General features: G+C 49.1%; 1 protein-coding gene across 1 annotated transcript in view; it reads right to left on the bottom strand.

Moving 5' to 3' along the window:
- The window catches only part of LOC122932918 (gametocyte-specific factor 1-like), a 171,172-nt gene that overhangs the window by 26,844 nt on the left and 124,376 nt on the right, over positions 1–19,952 (bottom strand). The window contains exon 7 of the mRNA XM_044287596.1: positions 7,037–7,125. Within this exon, the coding sequence (XP_044143531.1) occupies positions 7,037–7,125 (89 nt within the window). The remainder of the gene's footprint in view (positions 1–7,036; positions 7,126–19,952) is intronic.

The raw sequence follows: 19,952 nt of genomic DNA, 5'->3' as shown, positions 1-19,952 counted from the left end.
TCCTACTGCATTTGCACTAACTGATTTAGCCAAGTCCCTGTAGGAAGGGTATAGCTGAAGCAAGGAGCTCACACCTTTGTGCTTAGTGTCGCCTCCTAGTGGCAACAGCTATACCCATTGTCAAGCCTGTGTCCCCCAATGAACGGAAGAGAAAAAGATTTTCGGGTTAGTACAAAAATCAAATTTTTGGGGGTAAGAGAAGCAATGGAAAAAAAAATGGCAAATCCATTTTGACCCTTTTTTCCCCCCGTTATGCCATTCGCCGTATTGGAAATTTTGTTTTCTATTTTAATAGTATGGGCGTTTTCGGGCGTTGTAAGACCCATGATGTTTATATTTATTGTTATTTACTGTATATACTGGCGTATAAGACTACTTTTGAGCCCTAGAAAATATTTTCTAGAGTGGGGGTCGTCTTATACGCCGGGTATGGCGGGCGCTGCAGTGCCGGGACGCCCGAATTATCAACAGAGAGAGCCCGGGCTATTGCCTTGTATCCCCAGCAGCTGAGAGCTGCGATGTAACCCACGGCATATGCCCCCCTGCGCTGTACCTTGTATACCGCCCCCTGCTCTGTACCTTGTATGCCTCCCCCCTGCTCTGTACCTTGTATGCTCCTTGTACCGCCGTCCTCACGGCCGCTCGCATCTGGCTCCTGCGCATGTGCGAGATCTCCGTGCGGCGTATCTAAGTGCAGCGCAGATGTGCATATGTGAATGTGAATATGAAGAATAACATAACAAAAACATGTTCAGGGTATAGGTGGCACATGTTTAGGGTCTGGGAGGCAGGAGAAGGAAGGTGGTGGGATGCAGGGATGGTGGTGGGATGCAGGGATGGCGGTGGTATCTAGGGATGGTGGTGGGATGCAGGGATGGTGGTGGGATGCAGGGATGGCAGTGGTATCCAGGGATGGTGGTGGGATTCAAGGATGGCAGTGGGATGCAGTAATGTACTGCTGTGTGTTGAAAAAGGGGTAGTCTTATACGGCGAGTATATCCCAAACTCTATATTTTCACTTATACGCCGGCATATACGGTAGGTATTTTTTTTTATTATACGGAATCTTAATTACACGGAAAGGGGGCATTATTGCCGATCACGGTAATTAGCCGCAGGTCTCTGCTATTTGAAACAGCAGAGATCTGCCGGCCATAGTGCCCGCTGCACGTGCGAGCGGGCGCCATGTTTACACATCGCTCCAGCGCCATGTAGCAAAAAGGGTTAAATGGTGGAATCAGAAAGTCAAAAAAGTAAACGAAAAAAACAACAAAAAAGGAGATTTTTGTGAAACTCACCTGTAAAATCTTTTTCTCGTCTTTTCCATTGGGGGACACAGACCATGGGTATAGCTTAGAGGTATTAGTAGGAGGGACACTATGCAAATGAAAGAGCTCCTCCTCCTCAGGCTATACCCCCAGACTCCACCAGGAGGAACTCAGGCGTTGCACAAGCAGTAGGAGAAGGAGCAAGTAAAAATCATGGAAACCATCGGACCAAGCCATAAGGTCCAACCAGAAACAGAAAAACTGAACTAAAGACGCCTCCTGCAACAGGAATAATGGGTGGGAGCTGTGTCCCCCAATGGAAAAGACGAGAAAAAGATTTTACAGGTGAGTTTCACAAAAATCTCCTTTTCTCGTGCTTTTTTCCATTGGGGGACACAGACCATGGGACGTCCAAAAGCAGTCCATGGGGTGGGAAAAAATATCAGCACCGCCAGGAGGAACGCCCCAACGGTCAAACAGGAACCACAGCCTGCAAAACCCTGCGGCCAAAGCCGCATCAGCCGAAGCCAGTGAATGCAACTGACAAAAATTTGCAAAGGTATGAAAGGACGACCAGGTGGCCGCCGTACACAGCTGAGACGCAGAGGCACGACTGCGTCTTGCCCAGGAAGCCCCCTCCGCCCCAATGGAGTGAGCGGCAATTCTAGCCGGGGGAACTCCACCACAAGCGTGACAAGCCGCGGAAATAGCCAAGCAGATCCAGAGCGGCAAGAACGGCGGACGGAAGCAGTAGCCGCGAGACACACCTTCAGGACCCGTACAACATCCAGGGAATGCAGAGTGCGTTCCTTGGGGTTAGCCGGAGAAGGACAAAAGGAAGGCAGGACAAGATCCTCATCAAAGCGGAAGGGAGAGACCACCCTGGGCAAAAAGAAGGGGACTGGACGGCGCACAACTTAATCCTGGTGGAAAACCAGAAAGGCTCCTGACAGGAAAGAGCGGCCAGCTTCGACACCAGTCTGACTTAAAAGCTCGTGATGGGACGTGAACTCACAGCCACTGCATAATAGCCCAGAACTTTAATCACTACGCTATGTAGCTGTATCAGAAGCTATGGTCACAAGGAAGTCCAGATGAGAACAGTCAGAGAGACCCTCCTCAAAGGCTCGAAGGGGGCCGACTGCAGAGCGCGCAGAACCAAATTGAGATCCCAAGGAGACAAAGGGGGAACATACGGGGAACCGAATGCGCAACCACCGAAGAAAGGTCACCACCGGACCCTTAAGAGCAAGGGACCTCTGACGGCCCGCGCCGAAACCTGACCTTACAGGGAACTAAGCGACAGTCCCTGCAAAAGCCCAGACTGAAGAAAAGACAGTACCATCAAGATGGAAAACCGAAGGGGAGGGAACCCCGAACCGTCAAAAAAGGATAGGAAGGCCATCCAGGTACGATAGTAAATCCGGGAGGAAGAAGACTTCCCCGGACTGATCATGGTCCTAACCACTGAATCCGAGAACCCCATCTTCATCAGGATGGCGGTTTCAACAGTCACGCCGGTATACGAAGAGACCGCAAATTCCGGTGGAAGAACGGGCCCTGAGACAGTAGGTCCTGTCCGTCGGGAAGAGGCCATGGGGCGTCCGCCAGCAACCGAGCCACGTCCGAAAAACCACGCGCGGCGAGGCCACTCTGGGGTGATGAGAACGGTCGGAGTGCCTTCCGCCTCGAACTGGCGTAGACCCTTTGGTAGGAGAGGAAAACAGAGGAGGCTGAAGTCCTGCCACGGAGACACCTGCGCATCCATCCGTACGCCTCCGGATCTCGGGCGCGAGCCAGGACCACTGGGATCTTGTTGTTGAACCCGGACGCCATTAAGTCCACATCCGGACGGTCCCATCTGTGGCAGATTTCTTCGAACCCTTCTGGATGCAGAGACCACTCGCTTGGATCCACCGTGTTGTGGCTTAGAAAGTCCGCTGTCCAGTTGTCCACTCCTGGAATGCAAACTGCTGACAACACCGGAACGTGCGTCTCCGCCCACGTCAGAATTCTCTTCACCTCCTGCATCACCATCCGGCTGCGGGTCCCGCCCTGATGGTCGATATAGGCCACGGCATTGCCCGTTTGAACCCGCACTGGGAGGCCCGCAAGGAGAGAGGTCCAATAGGAGAGAGAGAGCGGAGAAAATCGCCCTCAGTTCCAGAAAGTTGATTGGAAGGCGAGACTCTGCCGCCGACCAAATTCCTTGAACCGTGCGAGACTGGAAAACGCCCCCCCCCAACCCAGGATGCTGGCATCGGTGGCGGCTATCGTCCAGGAGAATGCGAGAAAGGAACTCCCCGACCTCAGGTTCTTTGGGAACAGCCACCAAGGGAGAGCTGCCCGAACCCGCTGCGCCAGGCGAGTGTGAAACTGGGCATATGGAAGGCCTCGAAAGAGGCTACCATAAGACCCAGGACCTGCAAGTATTCCCGAATGGAGAGGCACGGGGAGCGCAGCAGATGCGACACTGCCCCCTGGACCTGGGAGGACTTGAAGGCTGGTAGAATACTTAGGCAGCCGAGGTGTCCAAAATCACCCTCAGGAAGGAGAGCCTCTGGGACGGGAAGAGGCAGGAGTTTGGGAAAGTTACCAGCAAGCCGAACCGTTCCAGGGTCTGAACAGTGATCCGGACGCTGTCCGTGGTCTGCGGTAGAGAGGGGGGCCTCTATCCGGATATCGTCCCGATAGGGCAGCAAAGGAATGCCCCTGGTACGAAGAAGCGCCACGAGCGGTCCAGGACCGTGGCAAGGACCCGCGGGGTGGTCGCCAACCCGAAGGAAGGGCGACAAACTGACAGTGTCGACCCATAATGGCGAAGCTCAGGAATCGATGGTGGGATTCCGCAATCGGGACATGTGATAGGCCTAGGAGCAGCAGGACGGGCTGACTGGGCCCTCTAGTGCCGGGAAGGCTGGTGCAAAGGAAGGCCTCTTTGCGGGCGACCTGAGACCCCCGGCGGAGGAAGCAGGCGACGGCCTACCAGATGAGAAACGGCAAAAGGCATGCAGAGATGAACTCGTCCAGCTGATCCCCATAAGGTCTGGAAACCCCAAAGGGGAGATTAGCAAGGGAACGCTTGGTGGAGGCGTCAGCGTCCCACACCTTCAATCAGATCTCTTCGCGCTGAGTGACAGAGATGGCCAACCTGCGGGCAAAGAGGGAAACAATGTCCCTAGAAGCTTCGCAAAGAATCTTAGAAGCCTGAGACATCTGGAGAACCAACTCCAGTGTGTTAGTAGCCGCATCTCGTACCGCCAGTTCCTGGTGGTGGTGTTGTAACCACACCGAGAGAGCACTGGCTACCCCTGCTGAGTGAAAGGTAGGTCACAGGGACGCGCTGCCAGCGAAAAAAGGACCTGGAAGAGAGTCTATGCGTCTGTCTACAGCATCCTGGAAAGAGGAACTGACAGACAGGAAGGGCCACATAATTGGCTAATCCGGCCACCGGAGGATCCACCTTAGGGGGAGGAGACACCTCTCCTCGCCGTCAGCAGGGAAAGGAAAGTATATTCATGCGCTGGGTGGTCGAGAACCTTATTAAGACTACCCCAGGCCCTGGACATGACCGCGGAAAAATCCCTCATGGACCGGGAACATGGTAGTCTCCGACTGCCTGGACGGAAAAAGGGGGAACTCCTGACCAGTGGAAGGAGGAGAATCCCCTTGGAGAATAAAGGTGTCTCGGACAGTCACCACTAAGTCAGCCACCCTGGTGGAGAGCTTAGGCGAGGGGTCCCGCTCCATGACCTAATCAGAGCCGGAAATTCTCCTTCAGACTTGCGCTCCCTAAGGGAGGGGAGAGTCGCCCGAACGCGCCTCTAGACGAGGGGGGGGGGGGGAGCCAGAGCCATCCGAGGAGGGATGCTGCTGCTCACGCTCCCTGTTAGTAGTCGAGCGTCTTCTGTGGAAAACCACTTAGAGAGCCGGATAATTCTCCTTCGGATTACTCTCCCTAGGGAGGGGGAAGAGCAGTCCGCAAGCGCCACCGGCGAGGTGAGGGGGGTGGAGAGACGGAGACATCCGAGGTGGGATGCTGCCGCTCACGCTGCCTCTTCGTAGTCAGTCACCCACTGTGGGGACCACTGAGAGAGATGGAGTCGTTAGCGCCACAGGATTAAAGGACATGGTTACCTTGGCGACTAAGACCAATTTAGCGGCCGCGCTGGACATGGCAGATGCCCAAGCGGGGACCGCAGGCCCCCAGGGACGTGGAGGAGGGGGGTAAGGCAGGGATGCAGGTAATACTTATCTGCTCCTGCAGAACTTCTCCCTCGACTCCAGGACCAGCAGGGATGCACCTCATCAGGCTTCTGACTCCTTGTCCAGGAGTGCAGTGTTCTGGTGGAGGGTGGCAGCAGGAGACCCAGTAGCTGGTGGGATACCGGAGCTGCAGGTCGAGCCCGGATCCACTTGTCTTCTTTGGGGGGCAATGGAGGCAGCCAGGCAGCGTCCAAGGACGGCAGCGGGCATTCCACGGGGGACCAGGAAGGCGCCATGCCGACCTGTGTCCCCATCTAGAATAATATAAACAATTTTTGAAGGCTGAAAGGGGCTTTGAACTCAGAAAGCCTGGACATGGGGCAGCAGCAGCAGTACCACTGAGCTACCAGCTTGCCTGGCACAAAACGGAGTAGAGTGATGAGGAGCTGCACGGCCATGAGCAAACAGTCTCCGGTGTAAGGAGAGTCAGAGCGGCATGCCGAGGCTCCGCCTCCCCGAACGCGTCATTATGGCGCCAAAAAAAGTGCGCGAAAATAAGCGCGCGCACGAACAATAAGCGCGCGCGAAAATATGCGCGAAAATAAGCGCACGCGCGAAAATAAGCGCACGCGCGAAAATATGCGCGGAAATAAGCGCGCGCGTGATTTAAACAAACACCACGCGGAGGAGCGGCCTGCCGGCGGGCGCTGAGGGAGCGCAGCAGCCAAGGCCCGACGAGAGAAGCGCTGAAGCCCACAGTTTAAGGGGGAAGAGATGCCAGTACTCCAGTGCCAAAATGAAGAAAGTGCCCCATCAGGATCCTTCTTCAAGCTCACCCAGGTAGCCACAGACAAATAGACACAGAGGGAGGGGGAGGGATTGGGCAACACTTATCTGCTCAGCATGCTCCCTCGATGTCCAGACCAGCAGGGATGCGCCTCTTCAGACTTCTGACTCCAATCCAGGAGAACAGTGCTCTGGAGGAGGGTAGGCAGCAGGCGTCCCAGCAGCTGGTGGGATGCCGGAGCTAACAGGTCGAGCCCGGATCCACTTATCTTCTTGGGGGGAAATGGAGGCAGCCAGGCAACGTCCCAAAGACGGCGGCGGGCACTCCACGGGGGACCAGGAAGGCGCCATGCCGACCTGTGTCCCCATCTAGAATAAAAATAACAAAAAGGAGTAGAATCAGAGTGTCAACCTCCTTCGCCAGACACTAAGCAAAGACTGAGTTCCTCCTGGTGGAGTCTGGGGGTATAGCCCGAGGAGGAGGAGCTCTTTCATTTGCATAGTGTCCCTCCTACTAATACCTCTAAGCTATACCCATGGTCTGTGTCCCCCAATGGAAAAAAGCACGAGAAAACTCCAGTAATGAAAGGGTTAAGTTAAAACGTTTTCAGATAACAATTACAGTCAGAGAACCAATCATTACTGTAGCTTTAGATACCACTGGTGCAGATCATGCAGACACTACATAAAGTTATAGTCATACAAGTTCATTTCTCTGTAAGCACACTGGACCACAGTTCCTGTCTAATTCGCTTGTGGTACGGTCCGTTACTTACTTATTTTCCATGGCAAGACATACGGCAGAGATTTAGGAGCACGTAGACTAGAAACAAGACTATTTTTAGGATCCATCAGAGTACTGGTACTGCAAAGAAAAAAACACGACAAATAAAAAAACAGCAGGTGGGTTCACATCACATTTTTCCCAACCGTTTAATACATCCAAAAAAAACGTATACCTCAGACTGATGCCATACAGTGGCGTCCGTTCACCATAGAGATCCATTGCAAAATAAATTAAATTATATTATAATTAAAAAAAAATATATATATACAGACGTGGACAAAATTGTTGGTACCCTTTGGTCAATGAAAGAAAAAGTCACAATGGTCACAGAAATAACTTTAATCTGACAAAAGTAATAATAAATTAAAATTCTATAAATGTTAACCAATGAAAGTCAGACATTGTTTTTCAACCATGCTTCAACAGAATTATGTAAAAAAATAAACTCATGAAACAGGCATGGACAAAAATGATGGTACCCCTAACTTAATATTTTGTTGCGCAACCTTTTGAGGCAATCACTGCAATCAAACGCTTCCTGTAACTGTCAATGAGACATCTGCACCTCTCAGCAGGTATTTTGGCCCACTCCTCATGAGCAAACTGCTCCAGTTGTGTCCGGTTTGAAGGGTGCCTTTTCCAGACTGCATGTTTCAGCTCCTTCCAAAGATGCTCAATAGGATTGAGGTCAGGGCTCATAGAAGGCCACTTTAGAATAGTCCAATTTTTTCCTCTTAGCCATTCTTGGGTGTTTTTAGCGGTGTGTTTTGGGTCATTGTCCTGTTGCAAGACCCATGACCTGCGACTGAGACCAAGCTTTCTGACACTGGCTAGTACATTTCTCTCTAGAATTCCTTGATAGTCTTGAGATTTCATTGTACCCTGCACAGATTCAAGACACCCTGTGCCAGACGCAGCAAAGCAGCCCCAGAACATAACAGAGCCTCCTCCATGTTTCACAGTAGGGACAGTGTTCTTTTCTTGATATGCTTCATTTTTTCGTCTGTGAACATACAGCTGATGTGCCTTGGCAAAAACTTCGATTTTTGTCTCATCTGTCCACAGGACATTCTCCCAGAAGCTTTGTGGCTTGTCAACATGTAGTTTGGCATATTCCAGTCTTGCTTTTTTATGATTCGTTTTCAACAATGGTGTCCTCCTTGGTCGTCTCCCATGTAGTCCACTTTGGCTCAAACAACGACGGATGGTGCGATCTGACACTGATGTTCCTTGAGCATGAAGTTCACCTTGAATCTCTTTAGAAGTCTTTCTAGGCTCTTTTGTTACCATTCGGATTATCCGTCTCTTAGATTTGTCATCAATTTTCCTCCTGCGGCCACGTCCAGGGAGGTTGGCTACAGTCCCATGGATCTTAAACTTATGAATAATATGTGCAACTGTACTCACAGGAACATCTAGTTGCTTGGAGATGGTCTTATAGCCTTTACCTTTAACATGCTTGTCTATAATTTTCTTTCTGATCTCTTGAGACAGCTCTTTCCTTTGCTTCCTCTGGTCCATGTCGAGTGTGGTACACACCATATCACCAAACAACACAGTGATTACCTGGAGCCATATATATAGGCCCAATGGCTGATTACAAGGTTGTAGACACCTGTGATGCTAATTAGTGGACACACCTTGAATTAACATGTCCCTTTGGTCACATTATGTTCTGTGTTTTCTAGGGGTACCATCATTTTTGTCCATGCCTGTTTCATGAGTTTATTTTTTTACATAATTCTGTTGAAGCATGGTTGAAAAACAATGTCTGACTTTCATTGGTTAACATTTATAGAATTTTAATTTATTATTACTTTTGTCAGATTAAAGTTATTTCTGTGACCATTGTGACTTTTTCTTTCATTGACCAAAGGGTACCAACAATTTTGTCCACGTCTGTATATATATATATATATATATATATATATATATATATACACACATATATATACATACACACACACACACACCGCGTATCAAAAAAAAAAAAAAAGTCGTCGCGACCTGGATTTAACTAAGCAAATATTGTATAATTACTGCATGGGCGATTATCTTTCAGCTGCCAATAAGTTATTGAACCCCAACTGGTGCAATGAGTTGCTTCTCATTTCTTAAACAACAAGACATCTCGTGATCGTGGAAAAGATGTTAGTCTGTTTGAGAAGGGTCAAAACATTGGCATGCATCAAGCAGAGAAAACATCTAAGGAGATCTCAGAAGCTACTAAAATTGGGTTAAGAACTGTCCAACGCATTATTAAAAACTGGAAGGATAGTGGGGACCCATGGTATTCGAGGAAGAAATGTGTCGGGAAAAAAAATTCCTGAATGATCGTGATCGGCGATGTAGAAAAACAACAGTAGAACTCAGGGCTATGTTTAATAGTGAAAGTAAGAGCATTTCCACACGCACAATGCGAAGGGAACTCAAGGGATTGGGACTGAACAGCTGTGTGGTCATGTGGTCTGATGAGTCCTTCAGGGTAAGAAGAGAGGCAGATGAAGTGATGCACCCAACATGCCTACTGTACAAGCCTGTGGGGCAGTGCTATGATCTGGGGTTGCTGCAGTTGGTCAGGTCTAGGTTTAGCAACAGTATGTGCTCCAAGAATGAGGTCAGCTGACTACCTGAACATACTGAATGACCAGGTTATTCCATCAATTGATTTGTTCTTCCCTGATGGCACGGGCATATTCCAACATGACAATGCCAGGATTCATTGGGCTCAAATTGTGAAAGAGTCGTTCAGGGAGCACGAGACATCATTTTCACACATGGATTGGCCACCACAGAGTCCAGACCTTAACCCCATTGAGAATCTTTAGGATGTGCTGGAGAAGGCTTTGCGCAGCAGTCAGACTCTACCATCATCAATGCAACACCAGATGGAAATAAATCTTGTGACATTGCAGAAGCTTATCGAAACAATGCCACAGCGAATGCGTGCCGTAATCAAAGCTAAAAGGCATTTTTTTTTTTTGCACAGGCAGTGTATATATACACACAAACACTTTTTTGTACATATAGTTAACTTATTTTTTTACCGGAATGTTGTGCTGCATTTTTGTATCCTTTGTACAGTACAGACCAAAAGTTTGGACACACCTCATTCAAAGAGTTTTCTTTATTTTTATGACTATGAAAATTGTAGATTCACACTGAAGGCATCAAAACTATGAATTAACACGTGGAATTATATACATAACAAAAAAGTGTGAAACAACTGAAAATATGTCATATTCTAGGTTCTTCAAATTAGCCACCTTTTGCTTTGATTACTGCTTTGCACACTCTTGGCATTCTCTTGATGAGCTTCAAGAGGTAGTCACCTGAAATGGTCTTCCAACAGTCTTGAAGAAGTTCCCAGAGATGCTTAGCACTTGTTGGCCCTTTTGCCTTCACTCTGCGGTCCAGCTCACCCCAAACCATCTCGATTGGGTTCAGGTCCAGTGACTGTGGAGGCCAGGTCATCTGGTGCAGCACCCCATACAATCGTCTGCATCAGTTCAGAACGGATCAGTTTGTATTATCTTTAACATAGCCAAGACGGATCAGTCGTGAACATCACTGAAAGTCAATGGGGGACGGATCTGTTTTCTATTGTGCCAGATTGTGACGGTGAAAACAGATCCGTCCCCATCGACTTACATTGTGTGCCAGGACGGATCAGTTTGGCTCAGTTTTGTCAGACGGACACCAAAACGCTGCAGGCAGTGTTTTGGTGTCCGCCTCCAAAGGGGAATGGAGGCAAACTGAAGCATTCTGAGCGGATCCTTATCCATTCAGAATGCATTAAGGGCAAAACTGATCCGTTTTGGACCGCTTGTGAGAGCCCTGAACAGATCTCAACAACGGAAACCAAAACGCCAGTGTGAAAATAGCCTTAGGCTACTTTCACACTTGCGTTCAGAGCGGATCCGTCTGGGGTCTGCCCAGACGGATCCGCTCATATAATGCAGACGATGGGATCCGTTCAGAACGGATCCGTCTGCATTATATTGTAGAAAAAATTCTAAGTGTGAAAGTAGCTTCAGACGGATCCGTCGAGACTTTACATTGAAAGTCAATAGGGGACGGATCCATTTGAAAATTGAGCCATATTGTGTCAAATTCAAACGGATCCGTCCCCATTGACTTACATTGTAAGTCTGGACAGATTCGTTTGCCTTCGCACGGCCAGGCGGACATTGTGTTTGAGCATTGTGTTTTGGGGTGTAATTTTACATACAGGTCCTTCTCAAAAAATTAGCATATTGTGATAAAGTTCATTATTTTCTGTAATGTACTGATAAACATTAGACTTTCATATATTTTAGATTCATTACACACCAACTGAAGTAGTTCAAGCCTTTTATTGTTTTAATATTGATGATTTTGGCATACAGCTCATGAAAACCCAAATTTCCTATCTCAAAAAATTAGCATATTTCATCCGACCAATAAAAGAAAAGTGTTTTTAATACAAAAAAAGTCAACCTTCAAATAATTATGTTCAGTTATGCACTCAATACTTGGTCGGGAATCCTTTTGCAGAAATGACTGCTTCAATGCGGCGTGGCATGGAGGCAATCAGCCTGTGGCACTGCTGAGGTGTTATGGAGGCCCAGGAGGCTTCGATAGCGGCCTTAAACTCATCCAGAGTGTTGGGTCTTGCGTCTCTCAACTTTCTCTTCCCAATATCCTACAGATTCTCTATGGGGTTCAGGTCAGGAGAGTTGGCAGGCCAATTGAGCACAGTAATACCATGGTCAGTAAACCATTTACCAGTGGTTTTGGCACTGTGAGCAGGTGCCACGTCGTGCTGAAAAATGAAATCTTCATCTCCATAAAGCTTTCCAGCAGATGGAAGCATGAAGTGCTCCAAAATCTCCTGATAGCTAGCTGCATTGACCCTGCCCTTGATAAAACACAGTGGACCAACACCAGCAGCTGACATGGCACCCCAGACCATCACTGACTGTGGGTACTTGACACTGGACCTCAGGCATTTTGGCATTTCCCTCTCCCCAGTCTTCCTCCAGACTCTGGCACCTTGATTTCCGAATGACATGCAAAATTTGCTTTCAGTCCAGTGCTGCTTCTCTGTAGCCCAGGTCAGGCGCTTCTGCCGCTGTTTCTGGTTCAAAAGTGGCTTGACCTGGGGAATGTGGCACCTGTAGCCAATTTCCTGCACACGCCTGTACACGGTGGCTCTGGATGTTTCTACTCCAGACTCAGTCCACTGCTTCTGCAGGTCCCCCAAGGTCTGGAATCGGTCCTTCTCCACAATCTTCCTCAGGGTCCGGTCACCTCTTCTCGTTGTGCAGCGTTTTCTGCCCCACTTTTTCCTTCCCACAGACTTCCCACTGAGGTGCCTTGATACAGCACTCTGGGAACAGCCTATTCGTTCAGAAATTTCTTTCTGTGTCTTACCCTCTTGCTTGAGGGTGTCAATGATGGCCTTCTGGACAGCAGTCAGGTCGGCAGTCTTACCCATGATTGCGGTTTTGAGTAATGAACCAGGCTGGGAGTTTTTAAAAGCCTCAGGAATCTTTTGCAGGTGTTTAGAGTTAATTAGTTAATTCAGATGATTAGGTTAATAGCTCGTTTAGACAACCTTTTCATGATATGCTAATTTTTTGAGATAGGAATTTTGGGTTTTCATGAGCTGTATGCCAAAATCATCAATATTAAAACAATAAAAGGCTTGAACTACTTCAGTTGGTGTGTAATGAATCTAAAATATATGAAAGTCTAATGTTTATCAGTACATTACAGAAAATAATGAACTTTATCACAATATGCTAATTTTTTTAGAAGGACCTGTATACCCATGCTGGGTGAGAGAAATATCTCGGCAAAAGACAATTTTTCCATTTTTTTTTTATACAAAGTTGGCATTTGAACGAGATATTTCTCTCACCCAGCATGGGTATATGTAAAAAGACACCCCAAAACACATTGCCCTACTTCTCCCGAGTACGGCTATACCACATGTGACACTTTTCTGCAGCCTAGATGCGCAAAGGAGCCCAAATTCCTTTTAGGAGGGCATTTTTTAGACATTTGGATCCCAGACTTCACGCTTTAGGGCTCCTAAAATGCCAGGGCAGTATAAATACCCCACATGTGACCCCATTTTAGAAAGAAGACACCCCAAGGTTTTCAATGAGGGGCATGGCGAGTTCATAGAAGTTTTTTTTTTTTTTGGGGGGGGGGGGGGGGGGGGGCACAAGTTAGCGGATATTGATTTTTTTTTTTTATCACAAAGTCTCCCTTTCCGCTAATTTGGGACAAAAAGTTCAATCTTTCACGGACTCAATATGCCCCTCAGCGAATATCTTGGGGTGTCTTCTTTCCGAAATGGGGTCACATGTGGGGTATTTATACTGCCCTGCCATTTTAGGGGCCCTAAAGCTTGAGAAGAAGTCTGGAATATAAATGTCTAAAAAATTTTACGCATTTGGATTCCGTGAGGGGGTATGGTGAGTTCATGTGAGATTTTATTTTTTGACACAAGTTAGAAGTTAGTGGAATATGAGACTTTGTAAGAAAGAAATTTTTATATATATATATATATATATATATATATATATATATATATATATATATATATATATATATATATACCGTATTTTTCGCCGTATAAGACGCACCGGCCTATAAGACGCACCTAGGTTTTTGAGGAGGAGAATAAGAAAAAAAATATTTTGAACCAAAAGGTGCACTTTTGGTGGGTTTTGAACTAATTGTGGTCTGTGGGTGACGCACTGTTCTGGGGGATCTGTGGGTGACGCACTGTTCTGGGGGATCTGTGGGTGACGCACTGTTCTGGGGGATCTGTGGGTGACGCACTGTTATGGGGGATCTGTGGGTGACGCACTGTTATGGGGGATCTGTGGGTGACGCACTGTTATGGGGGATCTGTGGGTGACGCACTGTTATGGGGGATCTGTGGGTGACGCACTGTTATGGGGGATCTGTGGGTGACACTTATGGGGGATCTGTGGGTGACACTTATGGGGGATCTGTGAGAGACACTTATGGGGGATCTGTGAGAGACACTTATGGGGGATCTGTGAGAGACACTTATGGGGGATCTGTGAGAGACACTTATGGGGGATCTGTGGGTGACACTTATGGGGGATCCTCTCTGGATGGCACTGTTATGAGGATGAGGATCTGTGTATGACAGTTATGGGGGGGATCTGTGGATGACACATATATAGCATCTTATGCTATGTGTCATCCACAGATCCCCTCCATAAGTGTCCCTGTAGTAGTGAATGACCCTCAATACAGGGGGTGGGGGTCGCATCTGCATTAATAATGACAGCGGGGCCCGTGCAGTGACTATTCTACTACACGGGCCCCGCTTACTGTATAATCATATCTCTCTAATAGTTAATTGTTGTATGCATGTAATCGCATAATGAGCGCTAATGAGCGCTGTGTATTACCGTACTTAAAACTAGAAGCGCTCGCCGTTCGGAGCAGAGAGGAGGCAGGAGGCAGGCCGGGAGGACGGGCGCTTGCAACGTGAGTCATACGTCACGCGCCTGCGCCGCCTGCTTCATTCATAAGTGGGCGGTGCAGGCGCGTGACGTATGACTCATGCTGCAAGTGCCCGTCCTCCTGGCCTGCCTCCTGCCTCCTCTCTGCTCCGAACGGCGAGCGCTTCTAGTTTTAAGTACGGTAATACACAGCGCTCATTAGCGCTCATTATGCGATTACATGCATACAACAATTAACTATTAGAGAGATATGATTATACAGTAAGCGGGGCCCGTGTAGTAGAATAGTCACTGCACGGGCCCCGCTGTCATTATTATGCAGATGCCGCCCCCAGCCCCTCCTCCCTCACAGCTGATACACCCGCCGCACGGCATCGCGGCGGGTGTATCATTGAAAACTGGGCAAAATCAGCTACATTCGCCGTATAAGACGCACTGCTATTTTCCCCCCACTTTTGGGGGGAAAAAAGTGCGTCTTATACGGCGAAAAATACGGTATATATATATATATATATATATATATATATATATATATATATATATATATATATATAATAAAAAAAATCTATTTCCGCTAACTCGTGCCAAAAAAATGTCTGAATGGAGCCTTACAGGGGGGGGGTGATCAGGGAGTCTATATGGGGTGATCACCACCCTGTCATTGATCACCCCCCTGTAAGGCTCCATTCAGATGTCCGTATGTGTTTTGTGGCTCCGCGGATCCGCAAAACACATACGGACGTCTGAATGGAGCCTTACAGGGGGGTGATCAATGACAGGGTGGTGATCACCCCATATAGACTCCCTTATCATCCCCCTGTCATTAATCACCCCCATGTAAGGCTCCATTCAGGAGGTCCGTATGTGTTTTGCGGATCCATGGATCGGATCCGCAAGACACATACGGACGTCTAAATGGAGCCTTATAGGGGGGTGATCAGGGAGTGTATATGGGGTGATCACCCCCCTGTAAGGCTCCATTCAGACGTCCGTATGTGTTTTGCGGATCCAATCCATGGATCCGTAAAACACATATGGACGTCTGAATCGAGCCTTACAGGGGGGTGATCAATGACAGGGGGGTGATCAATGATAGGAAGGGGGGGTGATCAGGGAGTCTATATGGGTTAATTACGGGTTAGTAAGTGACAGGGGGGGGGGGTGTAGTGTAGTGTTTGGTGTTACTTATTACAGAGCTGCCTGGGTCCTCTGGTGGTCGATCCAAGCAAAAGGGACCACCAGAGGACCAGGTATATTAGACGCTGTTATCAAAACAGCGTCTAATATACCTGTTAGGGGTTAAAAAAAAAAATCGCATCTACAGCCTGCCAGCGAACGATCGCCGCTGGCAGGCTGTAGTTCCACTTGCTTACCTGCTGTTCCTGTGAACGTGCGCGCCAGATGACGTATAGATGCGTGACTCTGCCTGAGACAGCCGCCTCCGGACCGCGATCCTGCGTTAGGCAGTTCGGAGGCGGTTAAAGGGATTCTGTCACCACATTTTGCCCCCTACAGTAAAACATAGCTACTTGTAGGTCTATTTGAGCTGTATTAAATGATGCCCTTATTAACTAATAGTCTTGATTTAGGCTACTTTCACACTGGCGTTTGGTTTCCATTTGTGAGATCCGTTCAGGGCTCTCACAAGCGGTCCAAAACGGATGAGTTTTTGCCTAATGCATTCTAAATGGAAAAGGATCCGCTCAGAATGCATCAGTGTGCCTCAGTTCAGTCTCCATTCCGCTCTAGAGGCAGACACCAAAACGCTGCTTGCAGCGTTTTGATGTCCGCCTGACAATGCCGAGCCAAACGGATCCGTCCTGACTTACAATGCAAGTCAAAACGGTTACAAGCATTTGCATTATAGGTGCGGATCAGTCTGTGCAGGTGTGAAAGTAGCCTTATTTCTTTATCAAATCGATTTTAGTGATATGTTAATGACTTACTTAAGGTGCCCAAGGGGATGTCCTTTCCTAACTTGTTCCCTGAGCCTGTTTGAAATCCCGCGCGTGCACACTACACACTGCACCCGTGCGGACTACAGGTAATGGCAAGTGCGCATGCCGGCGCAAGCGCACTTCGCTTGACAATGCCATTACCTGTAGACCGCAGACTAGTGTGTAGTGCGCACGCGCAGGATTTCAAACAGGCTCATGGATTACATCAGCGCGCCGGCTCTTGAATATATTATATTAGAGACAGCGCTGGACTCAGGAAGGCGGCGCTGGGCACCGGACCGAGGGGTGCGGCTGGGCACCAAGTTAGGAAAGGACATCCCCTTATGTAAGTCATTAGCATAACTAAAATCGATTTGATAAAGAAATAAATCAAGACTATTAGTTAATAAGGGTATAATTTAATACAGCTCAGGCAGACCTACAAGTAGCTATGTTTTACTGTACGGGGGTAAAATGTGGTGAAAGAATCCCTTTAATGTGTAAGTTAAACGCAACACAAAAAACATGACATGAACGCAAAGTAAGGTTACTTTCATACCCGTGTTTTGTGCGGAGCCGTCATGGATCTGCACAGACGGATCCGTTCAGGTAATACAATCGTCTGCATCAGTTCAGAACGGATCAGTTTGTATTATCTTTAACATAGCCAAGACGGATCCGTCGTGAACATCACTGAAAGTCAATGGGGGACGGATCTATTTTCTATTGTGCCAGATTGCGACTGTGAAAACAGATCCGTCCCCATCGACTTACATTGTGTGCCAGGACGGATAAGTTTGGCTCAGTTTTGTCAGACGGACACCAAAACGCTGCAGGCAGTGTTTTGGTGTCCGCCTCCAAAGGGGAATGAAGGCAAACTGAAGCATTCTGAGCGGATCCTTATCCATTCAGAATGCATTAAGGGCAAAAAGGAGATTTTTGTGAAACTCACCTGTAAAATCTTTTTCTCGTCTTTTCCATTGGGGGACACAGACCATGGTATAGCTTAGAGGTATTAGTAGGAGGGACACTATGCAAATGAAAGAGCTCCTCCTCCTCGGGCTATACCCCCAGACTCCACCAGGAGGAACTCAGGCGTTGCACAAGCAGTAGGAGAAGGAGCAAGAAAAAATCATGGAAATCATCGGACCAAGCCATAAGGTCCAACCAGAAACAGAAAAACTGAACTAAAGACCCCTCCTGCAACAGGAATAATGGGTGGGAGCTGTGTCCCCCAATGGAAAAGACGAGAAAAAGATTTTACAGGTGAGTTTCACAAAAATCTCCTTTTCTCGTGCTTTTTTCCATTGGGGGACACAGACCATGGGACGTCCAAAAGCAGTCCATGGGGTGGGAAAAAATACCAGCACCGCCAGGAGGAACGCCCCAACGGTCAAACAGGAACCACAGCCTGCAAAACCCTGCGGCCAAAGCCGCATCAGCCGAAGCCAGTGAATGCAACTGACAAAAATTTGCAAAGGTATGCAAGGACGACCAGGTGGCCGCCGTACACAGCTGAGACGCAGAGGCACGACTGCGCCTTGCCCAGGAAGCCCCCTCCGCCCCAATGGAGAGAACGGCAATTCTAGCCGGGGGAACTCCACCACAAGCGTGACAAGCCGCGGAAATAGCCAAGCAGATCCAGAGCGCCAAGAACGGCGGACGGAAGCAGTAGCCGCGAGACACACCTCCAGGACCCGTACAACATCCAGGGAATGCAGAGTGCATTCCTTGGGGTTAGCCGGAGAAGGACAAAAGGAAGGCAGGACAAGATCCTCATCAAGGCGGAAGGGAGAGACCACCCTGGGCAAAAAGAAGGGGACTGGACGGAGCACAACTTAATCCTGGTGGAAAACCAGAAAGGCTCCTGACAGGAAAGAGCGGCCAGCTCCGACACCAGTCTGACTTAAAAGCTCGTGATGGGACGTGAACTCACAGCCACTGCATAATAGCCCAGAACTTTAATCACTACGCTATGTAGCTGTATCAGAAGCTATGGTCACAAGGAAGTCCAGATGAGAACAGTCAGAGAGACCCTCCTCAAAGGCTCGAAGGGGGCCGACTGCAGAGCGCGCAGAACCAAATTGAGATCCCAAGGAGACAAAGGGGGAACATACGGGGAACCGAATGCGCCACCCCCGAAGAAAGGTCACCACCGGACCCTTAAGAGCAAGGGACCTCTGACGGCCCGCGCCGAAACCTGACCTTACAGGGAACTAAGCGACAGTCCCTGCACAAGCCCAGACTGAAGAAAAGACAGTACCATCAAGATGGAAAACCGAAGGGGAGGGAACCCCGAACCCTCAAAAAAGGATAGGAAGGCCATCCAGGTACGATAGTAAATCCGGGAGGAAGAAGACTTCCCCGGACTGATCATGGTCCTAACCACTGAATCCGAGAACCCCATCTTTATCAGGATGGCGGTTTCAACAGTCACGCCGGTAAACGAAGAGACCGCAAATTCCGGTGGAAGAACGGGCCCTGAGACAGTAGGTCCTGTCCGTCGGGAAGAGGCCATGGGGCGTCCGCCAGCAACCGAGCCACGTCCGAAAAAACCACGCGCGGCGAGGCCACTCTGGGGTGATGAGAACGGTCGGAGTCCCTTCCGCCTCGAACTGGCGTAGACCCTTTGGTAGGAGAGGAAAACAGAGGAGGCTGAAGTCCTGCCACGGAGACACCTGCGCATCCATCCGTACGCCTCCGGATCTCGGGCGCGAGCCAGGACCTCTGGGATCTTGTTGTTGAACCCGGACGCCATTAAGTCCACATCCGGACGGTCCCATCTGTGGCAGATTTCCTCGAACCCTTCTGGATGCAGAGACCACCCGCTTGGATCCACCGTGTTGTGGCTTAGAAAGTCCGCTGTCCAGTTGTCCACTCCTGGAATGCAAACTGCTGACAACACCGGAACGTGCGTCTCCGCCCACGTCAGAATTCTCTTCACCTCCTGCATCACCATCCGGCTGCGGGTCCCGCCCTGATGGTCGATATAGGCCACGGCCGCGGCATTGCCCGTTTGAACCCGCACTGGGAGGCCCGCAAGGAGAGAGGTCCAATAGGAGAGAGAGAGCGGAAAAAAATCGCCCTCAGTTCCAGAAAGTTGATTGGAAGGCGAGACTCTGCCGCCGACCAAATTCCTTGAACCGTGCGAGACTGGAAAACGCCCCCCCAACCCAGGATGCTGGCATCGGTGGCGGCGATCGTCCAGGAGAATGCGAGAAAGGAACTCCCCGACCTCAGGTTCTTTGGGAACAGCCACCAAGGGAGAGCTGCCCGAACCCGCTGAAAGGTAAAGGATCTCCTGTTGCGCCAGGCGAGTGTGAAACTGGGCATATGGAAGGCCTCGAAAGAGGCTACCATAAGACCCAGGACCTGCAAGTATTCCCGAATGGAGAGGCACGGGGAGCGCAGCAGATGCGACACTGCCCCCTGGACCTGGGAGGACTTGAAGGCTGGTAGAATACTTAGGCAG

Source organism: Bufo gargarizans, chromosome 3 (assembly GCF_014858855.1).
Source record: "Bufo gargarizans isolate SCDJY-AF-19 chromosome 3, ASM1485885v1, whole genome shotgun sequence".
Taxonomy (NCBI): domain Eukaryota; kingdom Metazoa; phylum Chordata; class Amphibia; order Anura; family Bufonidae; genus Bufo; species Bufo gargarizans.
This window is presented reverse-complemented; position numbering and strand designations above follow the sequence as displayed.